The sequence below is a fragment of the Erpetoichthys calabaricus genome, chromosome 4 (assembly GCF_900747795.2).
Source record: "Erpetoichthys calabaricus chromosome 4, fErpCal1.3, whole genome shotgun sequence".
Taxonomy (NCBI): Eukaryota; Metazoa; Chordata; class Cladistia; order Polypteriformes; family Polypteridae; genus Erpetoichthys; species Erpetoichthys calabaricus.
The window spans coordinates 42,901,049-42,927,689 of NC_041397.2; the positions used below are offsets into that span (position 1 = coordinate 42,901,049).

The following is a 26,641-nucleotide window of genomic DNA, read 5'->3' on the forward strand; positions in this document are numbered from 1 at the left end:
CATTCTCTCTGTTTGGAGAAGGGTGCAGTGGTAACATGCTGAGCTTGTCATAGCAGACCACACTTCACGCTGCATAGACTCTTTTTGGTGAATTTCTGAGGAGATGTTAGATATAATTCCACCAGTGTGTTCAGGGTCTGTGCAGAGGTCTTGTCTCCTTGGGATGTGCCTGGTGAACTCTGTGAGAAATACCCAGTGCTTTATAATGGAAAGTCTTTAGGGGACAACTCTTTTTAAAACATAAAATAGCTTTATCAAATGCACAGATTTTACATGAACATTGATCTACAGTATAATGTTTAATTTTCTGTTACTGCTTTAATTTACCTATTCTTAACAATCTTTGTGGATATGCATTATGGTATGACTATTACTGTAGGTTTTCTGTTGGGAGTGTTATCTCTCCCTCACACCCATTGACCTAACTGAGAAAGGAACTTCGTTCTCAGCCTTTGGTGGTTAAAACAGAGAAAATATGTAGGCAGGAAAGCAGACTTTAGTAAATTTTAATCATTAAACATTATTGAAATACTAAAAGCAAAATAAAGTGTGAATTAGGGCTCTCATGGTAATCATCACTATTCAATTATACTGTAATTCAAATCTATATTAAAAAAATAATTTTCAATTACTTTCATGATCAGTATTTTACAATTTTTAATTGTTAGTTTGTATCACCATTAACAAAACAGATTTTTCTCCAGCAATGCTCTTTTTTTTTTTTAGATAATGGGTATACTAATGACGTACTTTAAACACTTCTCCAGTGTCTTAAAAGTATTGCTTTGCTCCTGATTCTGTTCTGTTTCACTCTTGAAACTAAGATCCCTGATTTGCTGCTGTAAAAATTATAAACATTAATTGTAGAAAACAAAAACTATTTTCCTTTCTCATTAAACATAATGAGAAATAACTCATTTTTCTGAGTTTCCTTTATTTATTATTATAACGGCTTTCAAAATCACCATTTTAAACAGCATTTTAAGTGTCAGAAAAGCTACCTCAGCCACATGCGTCTTTTGGAGCCTGCTGGCTTGACATTAAATTTGTAAAACAAAAGCAAAATGGAAAATAAGCATTAGGAGCACGTGTTATGTTTTTTGATTACAGTAATCCCTCGCTATATCGCGCTTCGCCTTTCGCGGCTTCACTCCATCGTGGATTTTATATGTAAGCATATTTAAATATATATCGCGGATTTTTCGCTGCTTCGCGGGTTTCTGCGGACAGTGGGTCTTTTAATTTCTGGTACATGCTTCCTCAGTTGGTTTGCCCAGTTGATTTCATACAAGGGACGCTATTGGCAGATGGCTGAGAAGCTACCCAGCTTACATTTCTCTTTCTCTTGCACTGACTTTCTCTGATCCTGACATAGGGGGATTGAGCAGGGGGGCTGTTCGCACACCTAGACGATACGGACGCTCGTCTAAAAATGCTGAAAGATTATCTTCACGTTGCTATCTTTTGTGCAGCTGCTTCCTGAAACGACATGCTGCACAGTGCTTCGCATACTTAAAAGCTCGAAGGGCACGTATTGATTTTTGTTTGTCTCTCTCTCTCCCTGCTCCTGACGGAGGGGGTGTGAGCTGCCGCCTTCAACAGCTTTGTGCCGCGGTGCTTCGCATATTTAACAGCCAAACAGCCCTATTGATTTGTTTGGTTTTTTCTCTATCTCTCTGACAGCCTGTGCCCCTGACACGCACTCCTTTGAAGAGGAAGATATGTTTGCATTCTTTTAATTGTGAGACGGAACTGTCATCTCTGTCTTGTCATGAAGCACAGTTTAAACTTTTGAAAAAGAGACAAATGTTTGTTTGCAGTGTTTGAATAACGTTCCTGTCTCTCTACAACCTCCTGTGTTTCTGCGCAAATCTGTGACCCAAGCATGACAATCTAAAAATAACCATATAAACATATGGTTTCTACTTCGCGGATTTTCTTATTTCGCGGGTGGCTCTGGAACGCAACCCCCGCGATGGAGGAGGGATTACTGTAACCTGTAAATACGGAAAAGAATCCCATTTAGTTTAAACTTGTCTGATATTATTCAACGACCGGCATTCCTCTCTACAAACTTATGAAATCGAACTGCTCTGCTCATTTGCTGTAGCTTCCACAAGCTGTTTTTTTAAGCTATAACCTACACTTCTTGTAATTTGCTTTAAAATTTTGGTGTATGTTACTTTTTAGCTTACTACTAGAATCTTTAGTTGCTGCTAATGAATGTGTTTGCCAAATAAAAAATGTAAAGAGGAAGGAATACTGAAGATCTTTACAATGCATCATTTAGCTCTAGACCTCCTTCTTTTCTCTCCTTTATAGCAATAAAAAAACTTTGCTAACAATTAAAAGCCTTTAGTTTCCTATATGTTCTTTCTGGCTACAAGGCAGTATTGATATTGTATGTGGCCAGGATGGATGACACCATGAACAAGATTTGCATAAGGTATCTGAAATCATGGAGGCACGCAGGCTAGAAAGAAACACTTCCATGTTCAACAATCCTGCCTTTGTGCATAGGCAGTTGTCCCATTTTATTTCCCTCATGGGCTCCCCTAGGCATTGCAACTGTTGGCAACATGTTTAATGATTCTGGGCTCTGGACATTACAGTGTTTAACGTCTGAGTTTGGAATCCCATCCTCCTCTTTTTTTTTTTTTTTTTTTTATCTTTTTCTTACAAATAAGGTCTCTTCTAAAAACTTGAAATGTTTTCCTGTCCATCTCTCTTCCCAACCATCCACGTCATAATTTCTGTAACTATCCTCTACCTCAAGACCTGTGGTGTCTTTATATGCTTGCATGAATGAGTCCCTTATATCATCCTTTACCAATTCTTTTTGGCAATGGGACCTTCCCTCAACACTCCCGCATTCTGTAAATCTATTTTAGTAATATTTTTTTTCATCTAAGAACCCCAATCTTCAAAACATTCAATTTAGGATTGCTTATTGTACCTATTTTACTCCCAGAAAGCACTTTGCCATGGGTCTGTCCACTTGTCTCTTTTGCCAGGAGAGTATCCCAGGTACTTTTTTGGTTATTTTTTGGGAGTGCTCCTCAATTTCATCTTTGTGGTTGTCTATTTCTAAATGTCTCATGAAATGTTTTTCACATTAACATCTTTTCCCTTCCTCAATTTTTACTCTTACTGGACATATCATCTCATCTCATCTCATCTCATCTCTCTCTCTCTCTCTCTCTCTCTCTCTCTCTCTCTCTCTCTCTCTCTCTCTCTCTCACACACACTTCTATCCAGCAGAGGCGGTTTTGTTTAGACGCATTAACTCCAAAGACATCCTTAGCTTCTTACTAGAAATCTGATGTTTCTAGAATTGTAATTATTATTATTATTGCAAAACGGCACACTTTGCTAGAAATTCTGCAAAGCCGAATAGTTGGTGGTTGCTGCTGTTCTCTTTCTGCTTCTTAAATCCTGTCTCAGTGGAGTATGATGTTTGGGCTGTGTTTTCCTCCTAAGTTTTGCTCAGACAGTTTTCTTTTTACCCTTTAACAGTGCAGATGTTTTGGGTGGGTGCAGGTGGTGTACTATTTTTTTCTGTTATTACTGTATTTGCAATAGTTTTCTTTTCACTGTTTATTTTATGAGAAACCTGTTGGTGTTATTGTTATTGCTCATTAATGTTATTTACACTTCAGTAAATATTTGAACACAAAAAACATTACAATGCAGCTTTTAATACATTACATTTAGTACAGTAACTCCTTTTATGAAAGACAAATGGACTTACTGTGTATCAGCTTATATAAATCAGACCAGCAAGGCACATAGCAGTATGAAGGGATGGAGGAGAGGGCAGGGTGTAGAGGACTAAAGTAACATGCGTGTTTAACGTGTTTAAGTAATGATGAGCAATTTTGTGAGGATTTCATATATGCATTACAGGCACGTGAACTGTCCCGGCTAAAATTTTCTCTTTGATCGTGTCATTTTATATGCAATGAAAATTCCATTTTTGAAAGGTGTGTCAGTGCATAAATTGTAAATGCTGCGTTGTATTTCAGCTTGAATTCAAATCCTTGTTCTATGTACATTTTGTTCATTTTTGGCTCATTTATTTCTGTTATTTTTATTAATTATTTGCTTTATCCCAAATGCATGTGTTATGTTCCTTGTGTTTTATAGGTGGCTCCCCAAAAGGCAGGGACACCTGCCCATTCCTGCAAGGGACTGCCCTTAGCCCTATAAAGGCAGGGACAACCAGAGTTCCTTGTGGTTCATTTTGAATATACTTGGTTCTACAGTATTCTAGCCATTACATTTTTCACGTATTTTCTATGCTGCCAACTCAAGTTACATTACACTTTTGTGAAATGTCTTTCATGCATCTATTAAATTCTGTAAGATGTTGAAGCGTAACAGAAATTCAGTAATTCTTAGAACATGAATGAAGGTACAGTATATTTCCTCATTTCATGATTAAAGTTTTGTTTAGACAGTCTAAATTAAACTCCGCTTGTTTCTTTGTTTGGATACTGTCAATAGAGTCTACCTTTGGGTACTTCAGCTGGTTGAAATTGTTTTCGTTCCAGGGAGGGGATGCTGGTACACACATTGCTGCCACTCCTCCCTGTTAACAACAATTTTCATTAAAATTTGCGTTAAACTTGTACTTTTTGCACATCTTTCACTTTTGTATTGTATGTATAGTTCATGGATGCATCTGACTCGAAATGCACTGATTTGGATTTATTTTTATAGACCTTATGGACTTAACTTGACTGGGTTCACATCCTCGGGGACAACTGAATCTTTCTGTGGTTCACGGGACAAGTCTTGTGAACATTTCTTTGCACCGTGGCACTCTTGGAGCCGGGGATGGTCTGTCTTCTTGATTATAATGGATATACTGCATTGATTCCTTCTATACATGCTTAATGACTGAGAAATTATCTGATTTTGGTCTGTCTTCTTGATTATAATGGATATACTGCATTGATTCCTTCTATACATGCTTAATGACTGAGAAATTATCTGATTTTATACCCACTTGGCTTGTGGCTTTGGGGCAATCATGCCTGTAATACCCAACGGTCTATGTATGTGGCTGTATATTCCAAATTCTGGTATCTTCATGTGCATCTTATAATATCTCCTACTGTGCTTCTTCTGCTACAGTTTCTATCGCTGCTCATCTGCGCCACCCCACCCTGCCCTTCTCACCTTCTCCGTTATGCTGTGCTGCTTCTCAGGTACTATCACATAAGTATTGCTCGGTACTATGCTAAAATACATATGAAACAGCTTGTCCAGAGCAAATGGTCAGACTGGAATGTCCTAAAAGACACTGGTATTGTACATCCATCCATTATCCAACCCAATATATCCTAACAGCGGCCGAAATATTTACAGCGCTGGTCAGGTCAACGCCACCGACAATTTGTTAAAATAAACTCTCATCATGTATCTGTCCACAATGAACCCCCATCAGCTAATATTGCGTTGTTTAACTCAAGATCTCTTATTGGCAAAACGCTGGTGCTATCAGAATTCATTACAGACTCCAACCTTGACATGCTATGCCTAAAAGAAACCAGGCAAAAACTAAACGATTTTACATGTCTCACAGAGGCGACACCATCCGGATGCATTAGCCTCACAGTTCGACACAAGGCGGAGGAGTCGCAGTAATTGTTAAGAGTGGAACTAAACATCAAAAGATTCCCATTTGACTGCCCATTGTCTTTTGAGTGTCTGACTCTTAAACTAATAACAAAATCCAGTCCTGTCTTACTCCTTGTTCTCTATCATCTTTTGCAGCTTTTGACACTGTCAGATGTGACATTCTTCTGTCCAGATTGGAGAATATACTGGGTATCTCTGGCACTGCCCTCCAGTGGTTCAAATTCTATCTGACTGACAGGCAACAGTCTGTTAGTCTTGGCAACAGCAGATCCAGCTCAGCATCTTTCAGACAAGGGCTGTATCCTTGGCCCTTTGCTCTTCTGTGTCTATATGCTTCCCCTTGGCCATATCGTTCGTAGCTGTGGACTGGTTTATAATTTTTATGCAGATGATACTCAACTCTATTTCAATGTTAAAAGTGAAACTTCATCAGGGCTTTCTCAGCTCACAACTTACCTATACCTTATAAAAACATGGACCTAGCAGAACTATTTAAAATTAAATTGCAACAAAACTGAACTCCTGCAAATTGGCACTAAAGCGCATCTTAAGAAAATTAGGTCCTTCTCAGTCACTCTTGATGGAGATCTCATCAGACCTTCTTCTAGTGCAAGGAATCTTGGTGTCATTTTTGATTCCTCCTTCTCTTATTCCGCCCACATAAACCACATGAAGAAACTTTCCTATTTTAATCTCCATAACATATCCTGTGTTCAATCACTCATTTCCTTTTCTAATGCTGAGAACCTTGTCCATGCTTTTATCACATCCCACATCGATTATTACAGCTCCAGTTGATTTAAAATCTTGCTGCAAAAGTCCTATTCTATTAAATACCTTTGTATATCCTGTAACTATCTGTTTTTGTGTTCTATTCAAGAAACATCTGTATCCAATGTTACATATACTTGCTATTTCTTTATGAGACTCTGTGAAGCACCTTGAGCATGGGAAAGGTGCTATATAAGTACATTTGTTGTTATTGTTGTTATTATTATTTTAGAATACTCACATGAGAAGTTCTGGTCCTGTAAATTAAAAACATGTCAAAAAGCAGCAACATAATCGGGAAGAGACGCACATGTGAAAATTGTTTTTAACATTTTTTTGGATTTTCCCTGTTTCCAGCAGAACAATGTACTACATGAAAGGATTCATTTGTGAAAATACAGAACCTCAATTTCATAAGGAAGATCTTTGTAATGGAGGTGACTGTGAACACAGCAGCCAATATGTCAAAATCACAGAGTTGCGTGGTTGGAACGTGAACAGAGTGCACTAGACTTTCATGCATTTGTTTCTATGTAGTCTAAATGAAAAATACGAATTATTATTCTATTCTGAAAAAGCCCACATGCTCCAATTTACAAGAATTTGTCATCATCTTCTTCTTCATTTTCTTTTTTCTTCTTCTTCTACTTCTTCTTCTTCTACTAATTCTTCTTCTTAATCTTTTGACACTTCTGTGTGGGGTTGATGTGTTTGATCAGCCTTCTCCATACAGTTTTCCTGTACTCTTTTTTTTCCACCACTTTACCTTGCTCTGTACTTCCATTACTATCACTCTTTTTCCCCACATATTCGTTGTCGCTCATCATCAAATGCCCATACCACAAATGACTAATTGTTTTCTTAAATTAACATATGAATTAATGTGCTGTAAATAGTTAATACTTACTACAATTCAGTGTCAGTGCAACTCCATTCCTACCATCAAGCATAGGAGATAGCTGCTTCATACTATGAGACTTTCTTTAGCAAAGACTGGCATATTGTCAAGTTATTGATTTATTTTGCAAAACCAACATTCCTCCTGAAAGTAGATTCCACAGGTAGAAAACAAGTCATGTGCCGACATTAACTTTGAAAACAGATTTCCAAGCATTTATTTCTTTACTATAAGGTGACTTTATTTGAGATTATCCTTAAGATCGATTTTATATGTTTAAAATAAAATGATAGCCTGGTACTCCTCCAGGCTTTGTCCCTTCGATTCAGCCACTGTAGGGTGTTTCCCCATCCATTATAAATGGAACAAGCCAATATGGAAAATAGATAGGTGAATTAATGTTTAATTCATTGGTAATAGCTAATTTTGATTTAGCCATTTCGAATGAGTTCTTTCACATTTAGTATTCATAACCAAGGGCTGGTAACGAAACATTTTCCCAAGAATGACATACAATGCACATTTGCCCTGTTCTTGTCATTAAGACCTTTTTCTGGTCATTTTAAAGTTGCTTTGCACATATTTCAGTGTTAAAGAGCAGAGTCTTAATTCCTCATTGGGACCTAGTTCTTGAAGTAATTTAATTAATATCTAGCTTTTACCACTTTTAGAAGAATTAGGTTCTTTCCACTTTTTTTTTTAACACTAAGGTGTGTGCTACAGATGTCATACTGTAAAGAAGTATGCTTTGCTGTATAAAAGAACACAAAACATGAAATGTTAGGAAAAATGTTTTTTTGTGTGTGTGTGTGTGTGACTGAACAAAAGACTAGTTAGTCTGAAGAAGATCCTTTTAGGTCAGTGAAAACCCAGCTGATGTGTTGAAAGTACTGAGTGGCTCAGTCAGAGAATTTGTTGTATTTTGTTATAGTAGCATAGTTGTGACTCCAGTACACTTTATTATGACAAGTTGTCAAAGTATTGAGTTTGTTTGGTAGATTTCACTGTAAAAATAATCCACACCTTCAAGTGCTAACACAATCTGTTAATATCCTGCTCACAGAACCAAGTTTAGTGAACCTCCAATTAGTGAAAAAAGAATGGTGTTTACCACTTCATGACACCGATTTTGTAATATGTACAGCAATAAATTAAACAGTTCTTGGAAAGTTAGAGAGGAATAAGATCTAACAAAGTAAAATGACACTTCACCATTATGCTTTTTTGACAGATTTGACCATTTCTCATGCCTTGAAAATCTATTTTTATATATAATGCTGATTTTTTGAGATTATTTTTGTTTGTATTAGGGCAGTGTACAAACATGCTCAAAACATGTTTTGAAATTAAGATCCTTCTCTCCTACTTATTCATTGGTCAAGTGTCCTGTCTTCATTTCAAAAACTCAGTCCCATGTGAATGTGCAGACTGGCAGGAAATATTAATTTAACAATATTTTAGCCAGAACTGATGAAAATTATTTTTTTTCTCTGGCATCACTACAAACCTCATGGGGTAAGCGACATACAAAAAAATATAATTTTTAAGGGAAGAGTACCTATAAGGCAGGCCTCATTCCTGTGGGCCTTCCAATCTTGTATGTAAATTAGCCTGATAATTCCAGTTAATGTAAAACCAAAAATGCATAATACAGTGATCCCTCGCTATATCGCGCTTCACCTTTCGCGGCTTCACTCCATCGCGGATTTTATATGTAAGCATATTTAAATATATATCGCGGATTTTTTGCTGGTTCGCGGATTTCTGCGGACAATGGGTCTTTTAAATTTCTGGTACATGCTTCCTCAGTTGGTTTGCCCAGTTGATTTCATACAAGGGACGCTATTGGCAGATGGCTGAGAAGCTAGATTGCTTACTTTTCTCTCTCTCTTGCGCAGACTTTCTCTGATCCTGACGTATGGGGATTGAGCAGGGGGGCTGTTCGCACACCTAGACGATACGGACGCTCGTCTAAAAATGCTGAAAGATTATCTTCACGTTGCTATCTTTTGTGCAGCTGCTTCCTGAAACGGGTGCTTCGCATACTTCAAAGCTCGAAGGGCACGTATTGATTTTTGACTGAAAAACAAACTCTGTCTCTCTCTCTCTCTCTCTCTCTCTCTCTCTCTCTCTCTCTCTCTCTCTCTCTCTCTCTCTCCCTGCTCCTGACGGAGGGGGTGTGAGCTACCGCCTTCAACAGCTTTGTGCCGCGGTGCTTCGCATACTTAAAAGCCAAACAGCCCTATTGATTTGTTTGCTAGAGATTGTTTTCTCTATCTATGTGACATTCTGTGCTCCTGACACGCACTCCTTTGAAGAGGAAGATATGTTTGCATTCTTTTAATTGTGAGACAGAACTGTCATCTCTGTCTTGTCATGGAGCACAGTTTAAACTTTTGAAAAAGAGACAAATGTTTGTTTGCAGTGTTTGAATAACGTTCCTGTCTCTCTACAACCTCCTGTGTTTCTGCGCAAATCTGTGACCCAAGCATGACAATCTAAAAATAACCATATAAACATATGGTTTCTACTTCGCGGATTTTCTTATTTCGCGGGTGGCTCTGGAACGCAACCCCCGCGATGGAGGAGGGATTACTGTACATTATTATTTATTTACAGAAAAATATTTTAAAAATATTAATAAAATGACAGTGAATCAATATTACTGTGCTAAATAATTTAAACCGAACCAGAGGTATATACAGTATGTTGATGTTAGTCTTAAACATCATACAGTTTTTGATAATGATGCAGTACCTCAAAGAGTTGAAATAACACTGATGCAAGGTGTATTTAAGAGGCTGGGAATTACAAGCAGTGGCTTCTGCTGCTTGGTTAAACAGCTAGCAGCCAATCTAGTGGCTTGCCTGTGACAGAGTTTATTGTGTAGCTGGTTATGCCCCCAGTTATATTTGATGATAAATGTGCTCAAAAGAAGAAGATGAAAATTGTGACATTCAATGTTTTACTGCTGTACTGTTTCTTCGTGTTAGTGATGGCTGCTGCTTATACATACCTGTCAAAATTAGCTTAATTTGTAAACATACTGCCATAAGTTGTGAACTTCGGAACCCGAGACCTGCCTGTCCTGGCATAGTACATTAAGTAAATTGGGCAGCTTGATGTGATTTCCGAGCGGCTACAAGGCATTTCCCAGGATAGATTAAGCAAAGTAGGCAAGTTGTAGGCATTGCTGAGTAACACATTTTAAATAAAATATTTACATTTAAAATCACTAGAGTATAATTAAAAGAAGAGGTTTCTGGAAACTTGCCTTTGTTGGATATTAAGTCAAATTTCATGTGATGAGAAGGTCTTGTGGAATACTAGAGTATCTTTTGGATATTCTGAAAGCAATTAAGTTACCATATTAATTAAATTCTTCATTAAACAGTGCTCAAAGCTTCCAAAATCTTTTTGAATCATTATCTAAATCAATGAGCATCCTTATCTTAAGTTGTCATTTTTCCAGGAAGGGTGGCCTAATATTGGAAAAAAAAACACTTGAAGTTGTTCAGTATCTCTGCTCTTTATAATATATAGCAAGGTAAAATACAAAAAATGCTCTAAATAATACATAGATTCCTTACAAATGTTTAATTTTTGTCTTCCTTCCCTTCCTTCCTTTCCTCATGTGAACCTGATTTTGTTCTTTTCCTTTTTTTTTGTTGTTGATGATTTGTTCACATGCTGTAATAACATTTCAACATACTTTATTTTTGAAGTAGTTAAGTGGAATGAATTACAAAATAAGACTACATTAAATTTGAACAAACACATGGAAATAATGAACATTTTTAATGACTGTGCTTTGGTTTCAGTTGGCTTGTCAAGTTTTGGATCTTAAAGATCAGGTGAAGCTAAGAGACGGTGAACTAAATGAGCAGTATGCCAGGTGAGGTGGAATACAGATTATGATTTCTTTAATAATCCTTCATTATAAATTTTAAGTGATTTAATTGAATGTGTGCTGGTCATGCACTCCATAATATCTCACATACTTAAACTGCTTAACTGTGACATTCAAACACAATATAAGATAATGTTTTCTCAGAACAGAAACAAACAAAAAAACAGTTGCTCAGATATAAAAATAGACACTTAAATTCAAATGAAATATTTGATCCTGCCTACTTTTTAAAAGATTTTACTGTTTATAAATACATTTCAGCTATATTAAAGAAAGAATATTGATGTGTAAAAGTGCTAACTATATGATTTGAAGTCTGATTGACTTATGATTGTAAAACCAATACATAAAGCCTTAACGTATGCATTGTTTTAAAGGCAAATAACATCTCATGGCAGATCTGCCCTAATAAACTAATTATTTTCACAGACGTCTTCCTTTCTGAAATTACGGTAATATGATTAATTAGTAATTTTGATGAAGATAAAGAGAAAGCAGTCAGAGTCTAACAGTATAAACTGTGAACTAACAATACCCTATTCCTAACGTAATAAATATCTGTTCCTCATTCTTTGTTTGCTTTGGTACTTGGATGAATGGATGTGACTATTACGAAATAGGGGGAAGGGGCTAGGGGTTTCAGTTAAAATGAACAATAATAGTGAATACTTTTCATAGAATCCAACCCTAGCATTGGTCACAGTGGTCTTTTAAGATGTTGAGTGTCTCATCTGTATCCAATAAATTGTACATGAGTTGAAGCCTTTTCATATATTGTTTGAGAGGCATAAACCCAAGGTGAAAACAGAATACCAAGTAATCAGAAGAAGTAAAATAACTGTAGCTTTTAATGGTTAAAACATTCAGGTAAATCCCTATCAATCTGTTAGTGGCCGCCCACATACCCAATTAAGTACCACAATGGCCACTCCAAGTATTACCTCCACCTCTGTCTCTCTCTCTCTCCCTAAATCCTGATCTACTTTCCATCCTCCAGTGAAGCCCATGCCCTCACTTTCCTACTGACACTAAACTGAGTTAGTCCCCAGGTTATGAGGTGGTCCTATACCTCATCCATGGGCCTACTTCCAGGGCAATTGCTGGAACTACTTCCATATCAGTTATGTGGTTTAAACATCTTTGGGCCATCAATGTAGAACTCTTTCCATCAGCCTCAGCTGAGCACCAGCTATTTATTGAATCCCACCTAGTATAGAGGAAGATGCTCAGCTATATTGTATCAGTATGATTAATAAAGTATCTATCTATCTATCTATCTATCTATCTATCTATCTATCTATCTATCTATCTATCTATCTATCTATCTATCTATCTATCTATCTATCTATCTATCTATCTATCTATCTATCTATCTATCTATCTATCTAATACAAAAAACCCACATGTTGCCCTTTAGCTATCTAAGGAACATCTAGTAGTCTTCATCCCCTTCCCTAGAATAACAACTATTTGAGCACCTGCTTTAAATAAAGGCTTTACTGTTCACTGCTGGTATTCTAGCATCTGCTCTGGCCAGATACTAAACTGCTTTGCCTTTTCTTATTCTCGGGACCTCACAAGGTGTGTTTCTGTCTTATGTCAATCATTTTGCCCTACAAACACAGACCTAACAAAGCACCCATTCTACAATGTCTGTCTGTCTCTCTCTCTCTCTCTGTCTGACCTAGATACAAGTCCATTGCTTGGCCAACTCTTTCATACTGAGACAATTTAGGATTGTAATTGGCTCCAGCTGCCGAAAGACAAAAGAGTCAAAAACATGAATGGATGGATAGATGGATGAATTAATTACCACTACTTTGCTGACTTGAATTGTTATCAATATCACTTTTAGGATAACACCTCAGTCATCCACACCCCACAGCCATGTACCCACCTCTTTTACATCTCCAGTCCCTTCACCTCAAACTATCACCTTGGTTTTTATTTAATTTACTTTGAGGTATTTTGCTTGTAAAGTAGCTTTCCATTTCAGAATTTTCTCCTTCGGTTTCACTTTATATTTTGCCTTAAAATATGAGATCATCAGAGTACAAACGTTTACATGGCAATACTTTATTCACTTCTCTCGTCACCACCACAGTCACCATCTTGAAAAGCAAAGGACTTAGAATGAAGCCCTGATGAAGCTCAGCATTCATTTCAAAACTTTCTATATCCCAGTTTGCTGACTTGTCCACACATACTGTAAATTTCTCAATGATTACCTGACTTCATTTTGTAGCACCCTGTTAAATGCCATTTCCAAATCAACAGATGTATACAACAGCTTCTGTCCCTTTGCTTTGTGCTTTTTATGCATTTTCCCGACAACAAAGATCTATTCTGTTTTTCTCTTCACAGACATGAAACCATCTGTGTTTTCCTTTCTTCCCGTACCATTTTCTCTAGTACTATCTTGTCCTTCTCTTTATACAGTACTTCCTGTAGGTGTCTTTAATGCCATTAGTATAATTTATGATGTTCTCTTCAGCATTTTTCAAACCTTTACCTTCTTGTAACAATGCTACTGCTATTACTAAATCTTGTCCTTCATTTGCCATCTCCTTTGCCATCTTCTTTTTTCTTTCTCCCTCTGCAGATTACTTACAAAAGGCCGTTTTTCTTTCTGTGCTTTTGAAACTGCTTTTCTAGCATTTTTCTTTGCATGCTAATATATTTTCTTGTCACTTTTAGGATTTGTTTTCTGCTACTCCTTTTAGAATCTCATCTTTCCATGTATTGCCATCACTAAATTAACATTCTTCCACAACATTTCCTTGTGCCTATGTGACCCTTTAGTCCAACTGCAGACTTCTGTTGTTCTCAACCAGAAATTCTACATTGCTTTCCACTTGCCATTCACACTAGATACTTTTGAAATTTTATCTTGCATTAAGTGTGGAAAATACACATGGTAAATAGCAGAACATCTCAATTCAATGCAATTTAAACTTGTTCAATGTTATCTATAGCTCATTAGTGAAATACATGGAACAAATGTGTGATGCATTATTTGAAGTATAGGTGGCTTTTGGGTTATGAACAAGTTCCGTTCCTGCCGTCGTTCGTAACCCAAGTCAGAACTTGAATTGAAAATGTTCGTTAATGTACATATCGACAACAGTGGACAATGCTTTATTACTTATTTTTACAGATAAAAAAACATTTGTTACTTATTAATAGAATTATAGTGAAGAAATATTACTTTATTTTGAATCAAAAAACAAAAATAAAGTAAAATAAGCCATTTGTATGTACACTATGTTGACCTTATACTTAAACATCCTATAGTTTTTGATAAAGATTACATATTTCACACAGTTGGGAGGGTGTAATGATAGCACAAAAAGCCATCTCCAACTAATAACTGATGCCTTAACAAAGATGAGCGAGCTGGGATAGTGTCACTTCCTCTTCCCAGCAACTATACTCCTTGAGACACCATGAGGTATGCAAGGCATACTAGGATGCTGAAACTTACAACCAGCAGGTTCCAAATCTCCTCAACTAAATGAACATTTACCTTTCTATCTGTTTATCTGTGATAGAGCTTATTATTAAGCAGCATGTGCTACCTTTAATGAGGGATCACTAAGAGTGTCATATCACCCTTCCAACAGATGTACTCTTTGGGACACATATTTAAGATACTGAGACTTAAAATCAGTTGCCAGTCAAGCTGCTTACCTGTGACTGAGCTTACTGTGCATCCTGCTGGTTGCATTTCGTGACATGTGCCCATGAATGTACAAAGTAATTTAAGGTGGTGATAATGTGAAGTACTGTTCCTCACTTTAATGACCACTGCTAAGCAATCATCTATGTCAAACTAATTTGCTTCATTTTTAAATAAACAAAGAAATTCACTGGAAGAATATTGATTGAAATTGAAATAAAAAGAAAAACTTTTGGGTTTTATGCGTTCATTTCTATCTGTGGAATTGCTATATCCCGAGGCTACCTGTAGTAAAAATGCTAACCTGAAAGACTCATGTTTAATGTAATAAGTGTTATGTGGCATTAACATTTTGGTGGAGTTTAGTGTCTGCAGACTGTCAGAAAGGGCAGGGCTATCCTGAGATTCCAGCCATAAAAGAAGTCATGTGGAGTTTGTGTGTGTGACTGAAAGCAGGAGAGAGCCAGTGCCAGATATATAATTACGCACTTAAAGTGCAATACTTACAACTCTTATGTAATACAGTCCTCTGCGTATATCAGTTAGACTGGGTACAGGTTTGTTAGGTGACTCTTAAGAAGCATCCTGACATGGATTAGCTCATAGTATGTGGAAAGGCAAAGGCAGATTGTGTTGCCTCTGACCCCAAGTGAGCAGTATAAGGCAGAACCATTGACGTAAATGTGCAAACAAATCACAGCATTGCATGACAAGAAGCCATGGAAGGTTGAAGTGCTTTGGGAGGGCCCCTGATCAGTAGATGGGCTTCAGTAAACCATACAAGGGAATGTGGAAGAGACACTGTGTTTCACATTGAATTAGGGTATCAGTATCAGTGATGGTAAAATATCAGCCAAATAATAGCATAAAATTCACACATAATGAAGACCTATGAACATATTATTTTGTTATACAGTACATCCACCAGAAAACAGTATTAAAACACTTTTCAGCATACTTCAAATAATAAATACTGAAAGCAAAAATGCAAATATTCATCAATGCAAATAGTACCATCTTTTAGGGGTATCCATTTGCCCCCATGTAGAGATGGCACTAAATGGTATTAATTTAATGGAATTTGTGAATATGATTTGTATGTCATAATGGTGTAAAACACTGAGATTTAAATGTAACAACACTCTCAGTGTGTATATAATATCTGAAACTGTGCTATTACCTTTGCACTAAAAAAAGGAGAATCCCCTTTTAATCAATATATATATATATATATTCTTTTATTGCCCAGGATATCCAAAATGATCGCAGCCTTGGAAGATTTTAAAGCAAAAACACAGAAATTTCACAACTTGAAAATAGATATACTTGAGAAAAACAGTAATTTGAAAGAAAAATATGATACTTTACTGGAACATAAACGTAAGATGGATAAAAAGTTTCAAGAGGAGGAAATGAATGGCTCCGAGTTGCTACAGAACCTTATGCGACAGAAGGAAGCTGCTGCAGAAAACGTGAATAAAAAGAATGCCACAAGAATAAAGTGAGTGTGCTGCTTGTTGCTCTGAAGTTATCTCAGACAAATGTATTGCTGGATTATGTACTACACTATATTTTTGTATTAAACCAGAAATAAAAGAGAAAAGAAATTTAACACACAGCAAATTGGCTACAATAATGACCTAAAGATGCAGAATAATCCATCAGTCCTCCTTCCAGAATTAAACATCTAGTTAAAGAAGAAAATGCTTGAAGAAACTAATGACATTTATCATGTTTTCCACTTCAGAAATCCATCACACTTTTAAAGGATCAAAACATTTTCAATAATGATGATCTTCATATACTGTATGTTGGTTGTTATGACAACTGTTAAAAAAAAAAAACCAAAATAACGATATGGTCATTTTCATACAATAAACAAGATGGCCTTATAGTTTCCAAGGTTTATGTAAGAAAGAAAAACTGCGTGTTTTTAATTGTTTAAGCTAGATCCAAAAGACATCTTTAATTAGTTAGTACTATTCTGTTATTTACAATGGTTAAGATTCTGGTGTATACCTCTTTGAATCAGAAATACTTTACACTTTTGTTTTTATTCCAGAGTAAGAAATGTAATTCTTCAGCAAGAACTTGTCGTGGTGGCAGAAACGAAAGTGGACATTAAAGTGTAAGTGTTCATAAATAGTTACTGAAAATGTATTGCCTATAACGCATTTCTATAAGAGGGTTGCATGCCATCTTTAAGTGCAAAAATGATTGAACGTAAAGACAGGAATAGACCCTGCAATGAGATCAAGGAAAACTTGGAAAGTAGCAATGGGACTGCATTTTTGAAAAAGCTGTGGCAGGTAATATTGCATGTATTACAAGGTTTGAATGATGCAACAGGAATTATATCTCACACAAAATTCCATTTCAACAGAAAATGTAAAAATTTTTAAATTAGAATTACTGCCTCGTGGTTCTCCAGGTAGTAAGAAAAACTCCCCATTTACCAAATAAAGGCCATCATACCCTGTATCCATTTCTTTGCCAATTATTTTGTTGCAACTGCAAGAAAGACTATGCAGCTTGCTGTTAAAAGCGATTGTGCTGCAGAGTTACCGCTTTCTTTCTGTACCCTGCATGGGTTAAGCTGTCCCATGCTTCAGGGAGCATTACCTTTGACAAATGGAAATAGACTATGGAGGCTATAGACAACTTTCAACTGACTGGAACTTTTTTTTTGTCACCAGCATCCCTGCAACAGAAGATTTATCCTGGCAGATAATTTATATCCTAGTCTTACTTTTTCAGACTTGTTACTATAGTTGTAGTGCTTTAAGTCAGTAGAATTTATTATTCATGTTAGTTTTTGAAAATAATACATTAGGTGTTTTATTATAAAAAACGAGTTAGCTTAAGCACACTGCCACCTGTTTCCATCTATGACTCTGTACACAAGCACTTTTGCCTTAGGTGAGGGATCAGCTGATTTCACTCCTTTAATAGAACTCAGGTTTACTATTTTCAGTGTTATTCACTATCAAAAAAATATTCATATGATTCTGTACGCTGAATGACTTTTATCCCCCCTTTTTTGAGGAATTTTTTATATGCAATATCATGCGGTTACTTTAATGTCTATTTGTGGAGGGGAAGGGGTGCAGATGGCTTCATCACTGCTTGATCACAGGATCAGAAACTGAACATTAGGGGTTTAGTGATATGCTTATTTTTTCAGCTCAGTGAATTTCTGTTGCAGCTCATTTCTTTCACCTTTGTAACACATAAAGGATTTATTTTTTTTATTTTACATTGCACAGTCTAGTAGGATAGTAGGAGGGTAGTGTACATGTTCTAGCACCCTGTGGGTCTTATCTTAGTATTGATATATGTAACTACAGTAATCCCTCCTCCATCGCGGGGGTTGCGTTCCAGAGCCACCCGCGAAATAAGAAAATCCACGAAGTAGAAACCATATGTTTATATGGTTATTTTTATATTGTCATGCTTGGGTCACAGATTTGCGCAGAAACACAGGAAGTTGTAGAGAGACAGGAACGTTATTCAAACACTGCAAACAAACATTTGTCTCTTTTTCAAAAGTTTAAACTGTGCTCCATGACAAGACAGAGATGACAGTTCCGTCTCACAATTAAAAGAATGCAAACATATTTTCCTCTTCAAAGGAGTGCGTGTCAGGAGCAGAGTCTGTCAGAAAGACAGAGGAAAGCAAACAAATCAATAGGGCTGTTTGCTTTTAAGTATGCGAAGCACCGCGGCACAAAGCTGTTGAAGGCGGCAGCTCACACCCCCTCCGTCAGGAGCAGGGAGAGAGAGAGACAGAGTTTGTTTTTCAATCAAAAATCAATACGTGCCCTTCGAGCTTTTAAGTATGCGAAGCACTGTGCAGCATGTCGTTTCAGGAAGCAGCTGCACAAAAGATAGCAACGTGAAGATAATCTTTCAGCATTTTTAGACGAGCGTCCTTATCATCTAGGTGTGCGAACAGCCCCCCTGCTCAATCCCCCTACGTCAGGATCAGAGAAAGTCAGCGCAAGAGAGACAGAAAAGTAAGCCGGGTAGCTTCTCAGCCATCTGCCAATAGCGTGCCTTGTATGAAATCAACTGGGCAAACCAACTGAGGAAGCATGTACCAGAAATTAAAAGACCCATTGTCCGCAGAAATCCACGAACCAGCAAAAAATCCGCGATATATATTTAAATATGCTTACATATAAAATCCGCGATGGAGTGAAGCCGCGAAAGGCGAAGCGCGATATAGCGAGGGATTACTGTAGTTGAATGGGCATCTGGGGTTTAGTTGGTCCAAGAAACCAAGGTTTTAAGTAAAAATGGTTGACTCCTTAACAAATATATCATGTTGCTGTATAATCTGTGAATTGTAAAAAAAAAAAAAAAAAAAAAATTTATTTTACCAGCAACTAAAAATAGCTTAAAATAATAGATGGCAGATTGGATGCCCAAGGAAGATTCTACTGTGTACTAGTAGAATTCCTATCCCATGGCATTTTAAACATCATTCAATATATTCTTATTAACTCATCCAATTAAAAGATTTCGACCTCAGGGCAGGGACACAAATGCCTTCATGATTCTACTTTTGAATAAATCACTAGCTCTAACTCAACACTGCCTCCACCAGTCAACCTGTGCTCTATGCAGAATTGTTACTAATTTGTTACTCAGACACATTCCACTTGCTTAATACCAAAGCCTATGAAAAAACTTGTAATCCTGGCCAACTTTAAATCCCTTCTCATCTCTCTGTCAGCGTCTTTTGTGCTGTAAATGTGTTGATGAGCACAAGCAGCAAGCAGCCTGCTATCCCCAGAGACATAAGTATATATGATATTTGGAATAATTCATTTTATGACCTGTATAGTACATTTCGGAAAACATTGTGACAATGATGCAGCATTATTCATATTCATATTCATTTGTATATTCATTCGGACATGCAGGGGAAAGAATAGTACAGAGAGGTCAGTTCCGCGCTATATACAATCATCATATTCAAATGTTAACAATTCCCACATACCCAAGGACCATCCTTCCTACATTTACAACATGTATACCTGTTGCAATGTACACACTTCTCTCTATGCTGTGGTTCCTATTACAATGAAGGAGCACCTGACACTGAGTTTGCTTTCCTGGGGGAAGCGGTGGACTTAGAACAGGAGCTTGTCAATGTTGCATCCTCTTTTTCTTTTTCCATTGCCTTTTCTTGTAAGAAGCGACGACTAAGTTCCTCTGCAAGGTGAGCCAGGAACACTCTTCTTTTCTCAGTGGACCCCGTACATGTCTTGTACAGTACATGTTCATTCATCGCCGCCAGGTCAAGCATGTTGTAGAACACAGAAGCTTGCCACCTGCGTGTTCCTGTTTGCACTGAATAAGCACGCGCCTTCTGGTGCATGATGTCAACGCAGCACTGGGGGGGAAAAAAGAGGCAAATATATGTGACATTTTGAGGAAATCATTCTATGACCTGAATAGTACCAATCCAAAAACATCATCGCACTAATGCAATATTATTTGAAAACCAACAGCGTCAGAACAGGAGGTAGGTAGGTAGATAGATAGATAGATAGATAGATAGATAGATAGATAGATAGATAGATAGATAGATAGATAGATAGATAGATAGATAGATAGATAGATAGATAGATAGATAGATAGATAGATAGATAGATAGATAGATACTTTATTAATCCCAATGGGAAATTCACACATGGTGAGAGGGAGAGTGTGAATGTGACTAAGACAATAAAACCGAAAAAAAAAGCTTACTTTTACAAGTACCATAAATTTACACCCGATAAAAATAAATTAAATGCATTATTATATTGTACATGTACACACAAATACTATATACATTCTGCAACACAATTACTCAACCCCCCAACTCATGACATTTTATTATTTTTGTCCTGCAAAGCACTGTTAAACATACCTCACATATTTTGACGAATTTAGAAGGATTCTCTCTCATGTACCATGCCAGAACCTGAAGTTCTGCAGCCCTCTTTTTTTGGTTTGATATCTAAATGGGTAAACAAATGAAAATGAATTCTTAATGAAAATCTCAGGAAACAAGGTTTTTACAACATTTACAGACATTAAAGAACAATTTTAAGTAGACATGAAAGAACCTCCTAGTAAATGGATATACAGAATGTAATAAAGTTCTAGATCTGCATGTGTATCTGTGAATATATCTGAGTATTTTCAAAGGTGAATGACTATATAGAATTGTTACTTAAACAGTTAAGGGACTATAAAGAAACTACTAATGAACATTAAGTGATTTACAAGGCCCATCATGTGAAATCCAAAAGTTTGAAATATAACTTTCATTTACACCAAGAAGCCAGGGAATGCTTCCAGCCACCCCTTCTAACATAAAAATGTATAAAACAAAACTGAAACTGTACACCTCCAGGAGTTTTGTTAGATGCAAGCAGCCTGGTGAATTCCACGGCAATCTGTGACACATCAGAATACAACATATTAGACATAAATAATAAATAATAATAAAACATATTGTTTTTCATAACTGCCAAAAGCACAAATCAGTGAAACAAATACATAAAACTGTCAGTATGCTATGGAACATGAAATTGAATTGCATAAATAGACCACATTAAGCTACAAACAGTGAAAAAAAATACCTATCTTTGTGTGAAAAGTGCTGGCCATCTGGTAGTACAAGTGCTAGCAGGTTCAACATAAACAAGATGTGCAGTGGTATACTATTCATTTCCAGTAGTACCTTAAAATAAGAATTTGGCAAAGGATGTCATCAAGAAAGTATTTAGCGGTTGGTTATTATTACAAGTATGTTTTACCTTTTTTATTACATTGCTATCACACTTGTTATTTGAAACATATGACTTTATCTTTATTGATGGAAAATAAATCAAAAATTGATTGCAAAAAAGAAAACATTTAGCTTTAAAAGCTGCTGTTCACTGGTGGACATCAAGAGCTAAGTAGGATAATTTAAAATTTGCTCTAACAACTTAGGACTAATCGATAAACACATGCCTCTTCACACAGTGCTGCAAGAAAATGCTATGACAGACATAATATTGATCTTTCCAAGATTTCAGACAGAGACATTTTTTCAAACACTTTTTTATATTATAAGTAATATTATATGATGAAATAATCTAGCAAAATAGCAATTTACAAAGTAAAACAGAATTATTACAAAGATAAGAAACACTTTAATCCAAGCAATTTATTACTTTTACTAACTGTATACTAGGGTAGTAGTTTTCAACCTTTTTTGGCAAGCGAACTGATTTTTAATGTGATCGTAGGTATCGCATGAAAGTGGCTTGTCTGTGTGATGCTGTTTAGAAGTACAAGATGTTGTATGGCTTTCATTTGCAGATTACGTATCCATGTATGAGGAAATTACTCTATGTAAGATATCTGCATCCTAAGTGAGAGCATTTTGTAAGTTAATTTTATATTACACAGTACCTGAGTAATCTTTCAGTGTTTAGCTAGCGATAGAACACTAACAGACGCAACTGTGCCCATAATTACCACTGCATATTTTACCTAGCGCCTCAAACTAATTAATACTGTAAAAACTGAAAGAATTATAAGCTAGTTTCTATCACTTTAAACAAAGAACTGAACTATCAGGTGGGCGGAGTACAATGCCTCTGTATTATAAGGCTATTCTTACAGGGAGAGTGCATATCTCATGTTTCACTGCTAAGTGCTTATTACTAACTAAGTAAGGGCAGCAATCTCTCTCAAGAGAGTTGTTCAGCAACTGAGATGAGGTTGTTCTATTGGGAAAATTTCCTTAACTGTTTTGTATTAGTGTAATCCTAATTTGTAGAGTATGTATGGCTTTTTATTCAGTTACCACTTGATCCAGCTATGTTTTAATACCTTATATGAATATTCTTTCTTTCTTTCTTTCTTTCTTTCTTTCTTTCTTTCTTTCTTTCTTTCTTTCTTTCTTTCTTTCTTTCTTTCTTTCTTTCTTTCTTTCTTTCTTTCTTTCTTTCTTTCTTTCTTTCTTTCTTTCTTTCTTCACAGCTTGAGCCAAATGTAACCATATTTCACATAATGAAATTGTATTGCTTCATTTTACAATCCTTAAGCAATCTTTAATATTTACTTATCTGTCATGGCCTTAATTTGCTTAAGCTGGTGAATGAACAGTAACCAGTTCACAGTGATCAGAGAATATGTTATTATACAGTATATCTAAAAATACCTGTTTATCGATTTTACTTTTGTTATATTTTTGATATAATGATATTTTTGTTATAATGTATACCTTATATATGTATACCTTTTCTTTTATTTGTTAGACACTATCCAAATTTAATGAAGAAAATTATATTAAAGAAGACCAATAGGGACAGTTGTCTTAATTAAAATTGGGTTTCATTAAAGAAATGTCCAGTGGTTGTCATGAACAGAGAGTTTAGTGTAATGTGACTTTTGCTCAAGATTATGATAGATTTCCTAAACTAATCCATTCTTCTAATTTAGGCTACTAAATATTTGTCAGGTTCAAATGCTTCTGCTGTTAGCTTGTTCCCCTTTTTCCCTTTAGAGCACTGGATTTATCTGGATTTAAGCCTCCATTTGGAGATATTCAGAAGCAAGATGAAAAGAAGCAAGCAAGACCATTCAGGTATAATAGGCAGATTAATGCTTAGGCTGTATGCATGTGCACAACATCCTTGTTTTATTTTTAGGTATCAATGTACCACTGGCGGAAGCAAAGGGTATAAGTAGTAAAATAATCAGCTCAGGTCAGGTCAGGTTGGAGAGCATGTACTGGTACAGCGCATTGCCACACCCACCACAAGATAACAGCTCGGGTTCCTGGTTGGCAACCCCCAAGGCAGACACGTGGTCCAGTCTCACCCTTTGGAAATGACCATCTATCTTCCGCACCCAGGTGTTACATGGGTGTCCCATTGGCCTGGTCTATTTGCTTGGGTCCTCAACAATGAGAATCCTGTGAACCTGATCACCCTCAGGGAATCTAGCCGCATGGCCATAGTTCTATAACTGACGCTCCCCCACAATTCAGGTAATGTGCCTCATTCAGGACTCCATGAGCAACCGGTCGTTTGACACAAAGTCAAACCAACAGTACCCAAGAATTCTCCGAAGAGACACAGTACTGAAGGAGTCCAGTCTTCATCTCAGGTCACTGGATTGCATCCATGTTTCACAACCATATAGCAAAACAGGAAGCACCAGGACTCTAAAGACTTGGACCTTTGTCTTTTTGCAGAAATGTCAGGAGTGCCACACACCCCTTTCCAGTGACCTCATGAGCCCCATGCTCTCCCAATCTGTCTACTGACTTCATAGAAAGAGTCACCAGAGACATCTGTGTCACTGCTGAGGTAAATAATCCTCTCAACAAGGTCAACACTCTTTCCGCAGACAGACACATGTTGATGGCTGTGCCGAAGAGATCATTAAAGGCCTGGATCATGGTTTTTATCCAGGGCACTTGCAAGCCCAAACACTCTGACTCCTTGCTTAGTCTCTTGAAAGCCCTGATCAGAGCCTCCATTGACTCTGCGAGCATCACAGCATCGTCGACATAGTCAAGAACAGTGAATCTCTCCTCACCAAAAGATGCCCCACAGCCGCCAGACTCCATGGCCCTGCCCAACACCCAGTCCACTCAACCATTAAACAGAGTAGGAGCAAGAACACACACCTGATGAACCCCAGATTCAACTGGGAAAAACGCAGAGGTTCTGCCTCCACTCTGCACAGCACTCACAGTACCAGTATATTGAACAGCCATGATATCCAGCAACTTTGAGGGGATCCTGCAAATTCTCAGGATGTCACACAGAGCAGCTCGATCAACTGAGTCAAATGCTTTATGAAAATCAACAACAGCTGCAATGAAACTCTGCTGATATTCTGCTCTGATCTGGTCACTGGTAGGTGAACAAATGATCAAGGATGCTATTATGACCCTAGCAAGGACCTTACCCAGCACCGAGAGCAGTGTTATCCCCCTGTATTTGCCGCAATCCAGGCGATCACTCTTCCCTTTCCTGGGAACAAGTCCCAGTCAGTTGGGATGACACCAGACCCCCAGATTGAAGCAAAGATTGCTTGTAATGCCAGGAGAACAGTGTTACCACCAGCCTGGAGAAGTTCACCCTGGATACCACAGATCCCTGCAGCCTTCCATACCCACAGTTGGTTCACCGCCTGTGCAATCTCAGTGAGATTGGGTGGTTAACAGCTAATTGGAGGATCAGCCTAAAGAATCATGGACCTAGAGATATCCAACGTCTTAGCCGGAGGTTCTGCTTTAAACAACTGCTCAAAGTAGCCAGCCCAACAGGTACTGATACTGTAGTGTCATCCACTCTCCGAGGAGCAGATTCAAATGTGTATGATGCTTTGATTCCTCTGTAAGCAGGATGTGGGTCATTAGACCATAGATGGTGTGTCACAGATTCTTCTAACAAACATCTCCTTATCTGCACTCAGAGCCGTCACAGCCATCCTTCTCAGTTCCTGGTATAGACTGGAGCTGCCATCAAGCCGTGCGCTGCGACTGCTCTCGATGATATCTAGGGTGCCTTGTGAGACAAAACACCTCCTTCTGGGGACACTGGTAACACCAACACAACCCTCAGCAACCTTCAGGGTCTTATCACGGAAGGTCTCCCGCATCATATTAGGATCAGCAGTCACACCCAAGTCTGTAAGTTCTTCAAACAAACTGTGTGCAGACTCGTTGGAAACAGACTAATCTTGGAGTCTGGCTGGGTTGAGCCTCACATTCATAGTAGGTGGTAGCCTACTGGACCTAGACTGTATCTTAAGAGTAGCAACAACAAGTCTATGGTTAGAATTCACAAACTGGGCACTTCTGTAAACCCTGCAGTTTTGTAGAGCCTCCAGCATCTTCCCCACAATGATATGATCGATCTCCCTTACCACACCACCAGTATTGGAGTACAGTAATCCCTCCTCGATTGCATTCCAGAACCCCCCGCGAAAGGTGAAAATCCGCGAAGTAAAAACCATATGGTCATATGGTTATTTTTATATATTTTAAGCCCTTATAAACTCTCCCACACTATTATAAACATTTCCCGCACAATTATACAGCATAAATCCTTTGTATTCTCTTAGATATTAGGTAAGATTCGTTGAAATTATGTACGTATGTAAACACACTGTTTGTATACAGTAAAACCTAAATATTATTTTAAAGATATCGAGCATCTCCGATATCACATATCTTACAGCCATTATGACAGACAGGCCACCAGCAATAAATACGTACAATGCAAGAAAAATTGTATACAGTAAAATTTGTGTACAGTGACACTAAACTATGTACATGTAATAAGTACTGTACGTAGAAAATTAATTATGGTTACTCACCAACAATGACACGATGATTTGTCTGATAACGATGAGTTTAATTTTACTGCACAACAAAGGAGAGCGTTACAGCTCTTCTAAAGGAGCCTCTTCAGGCGATTGTGTAGCACCGCCGTTGTTCTTCTTCCAGAAGTGTTCAATCCAAATCCCTAAAGCAGATTCCACCTGGACTACCGCCTTATTACATCCACTTACAACTCGTTTTGCGCCCTGGATAAAGGACACTGTGGCCGTAGATCTTATATGCTTTTCCTCCTTTTTAAATAAAAAGAATTGTGGACTCATTGATGCTGTAATGACATCCTACAGCGGTGTAGCTGTTCCCTGCTTTCAACATATCCAAAAC

General features: G+C 37.3%; 1 protein-coding gene across 1 annotated transcript in view; it reads left to right on the top strand.

Annotated features, from left to right (window-relative positions):
• LOC114651038 (protein Atg16l2-like) overlaps positions 1 to 26,641 on the top strand; it is a 223,058-nt gene that overhangs the window by 40,130 nt on the left and 156,287 nt on the right. The window contains exons 4-7 of the mRNA XM_028800993.2: positions 11,137 to 11,210; positions 16,154 to 16,405; positions 16,967 to 17,032; positions 23,465 to 23,554. Coding sequence (XP_028656826.2) covers positions 11,137 to 11,210; positions 16,154 to 16,405; positions 16,967 to 17,032; positions 23,465 to 23,554 — 482 coding nt within the window. The remainder of the gene's footprint in view (positions 1 to 11,136; positions 11,211 to 16,153; positions 16,406 to 16,966; positions 17,033 to 23,464; positions 23,555 to 26,641) is intronic.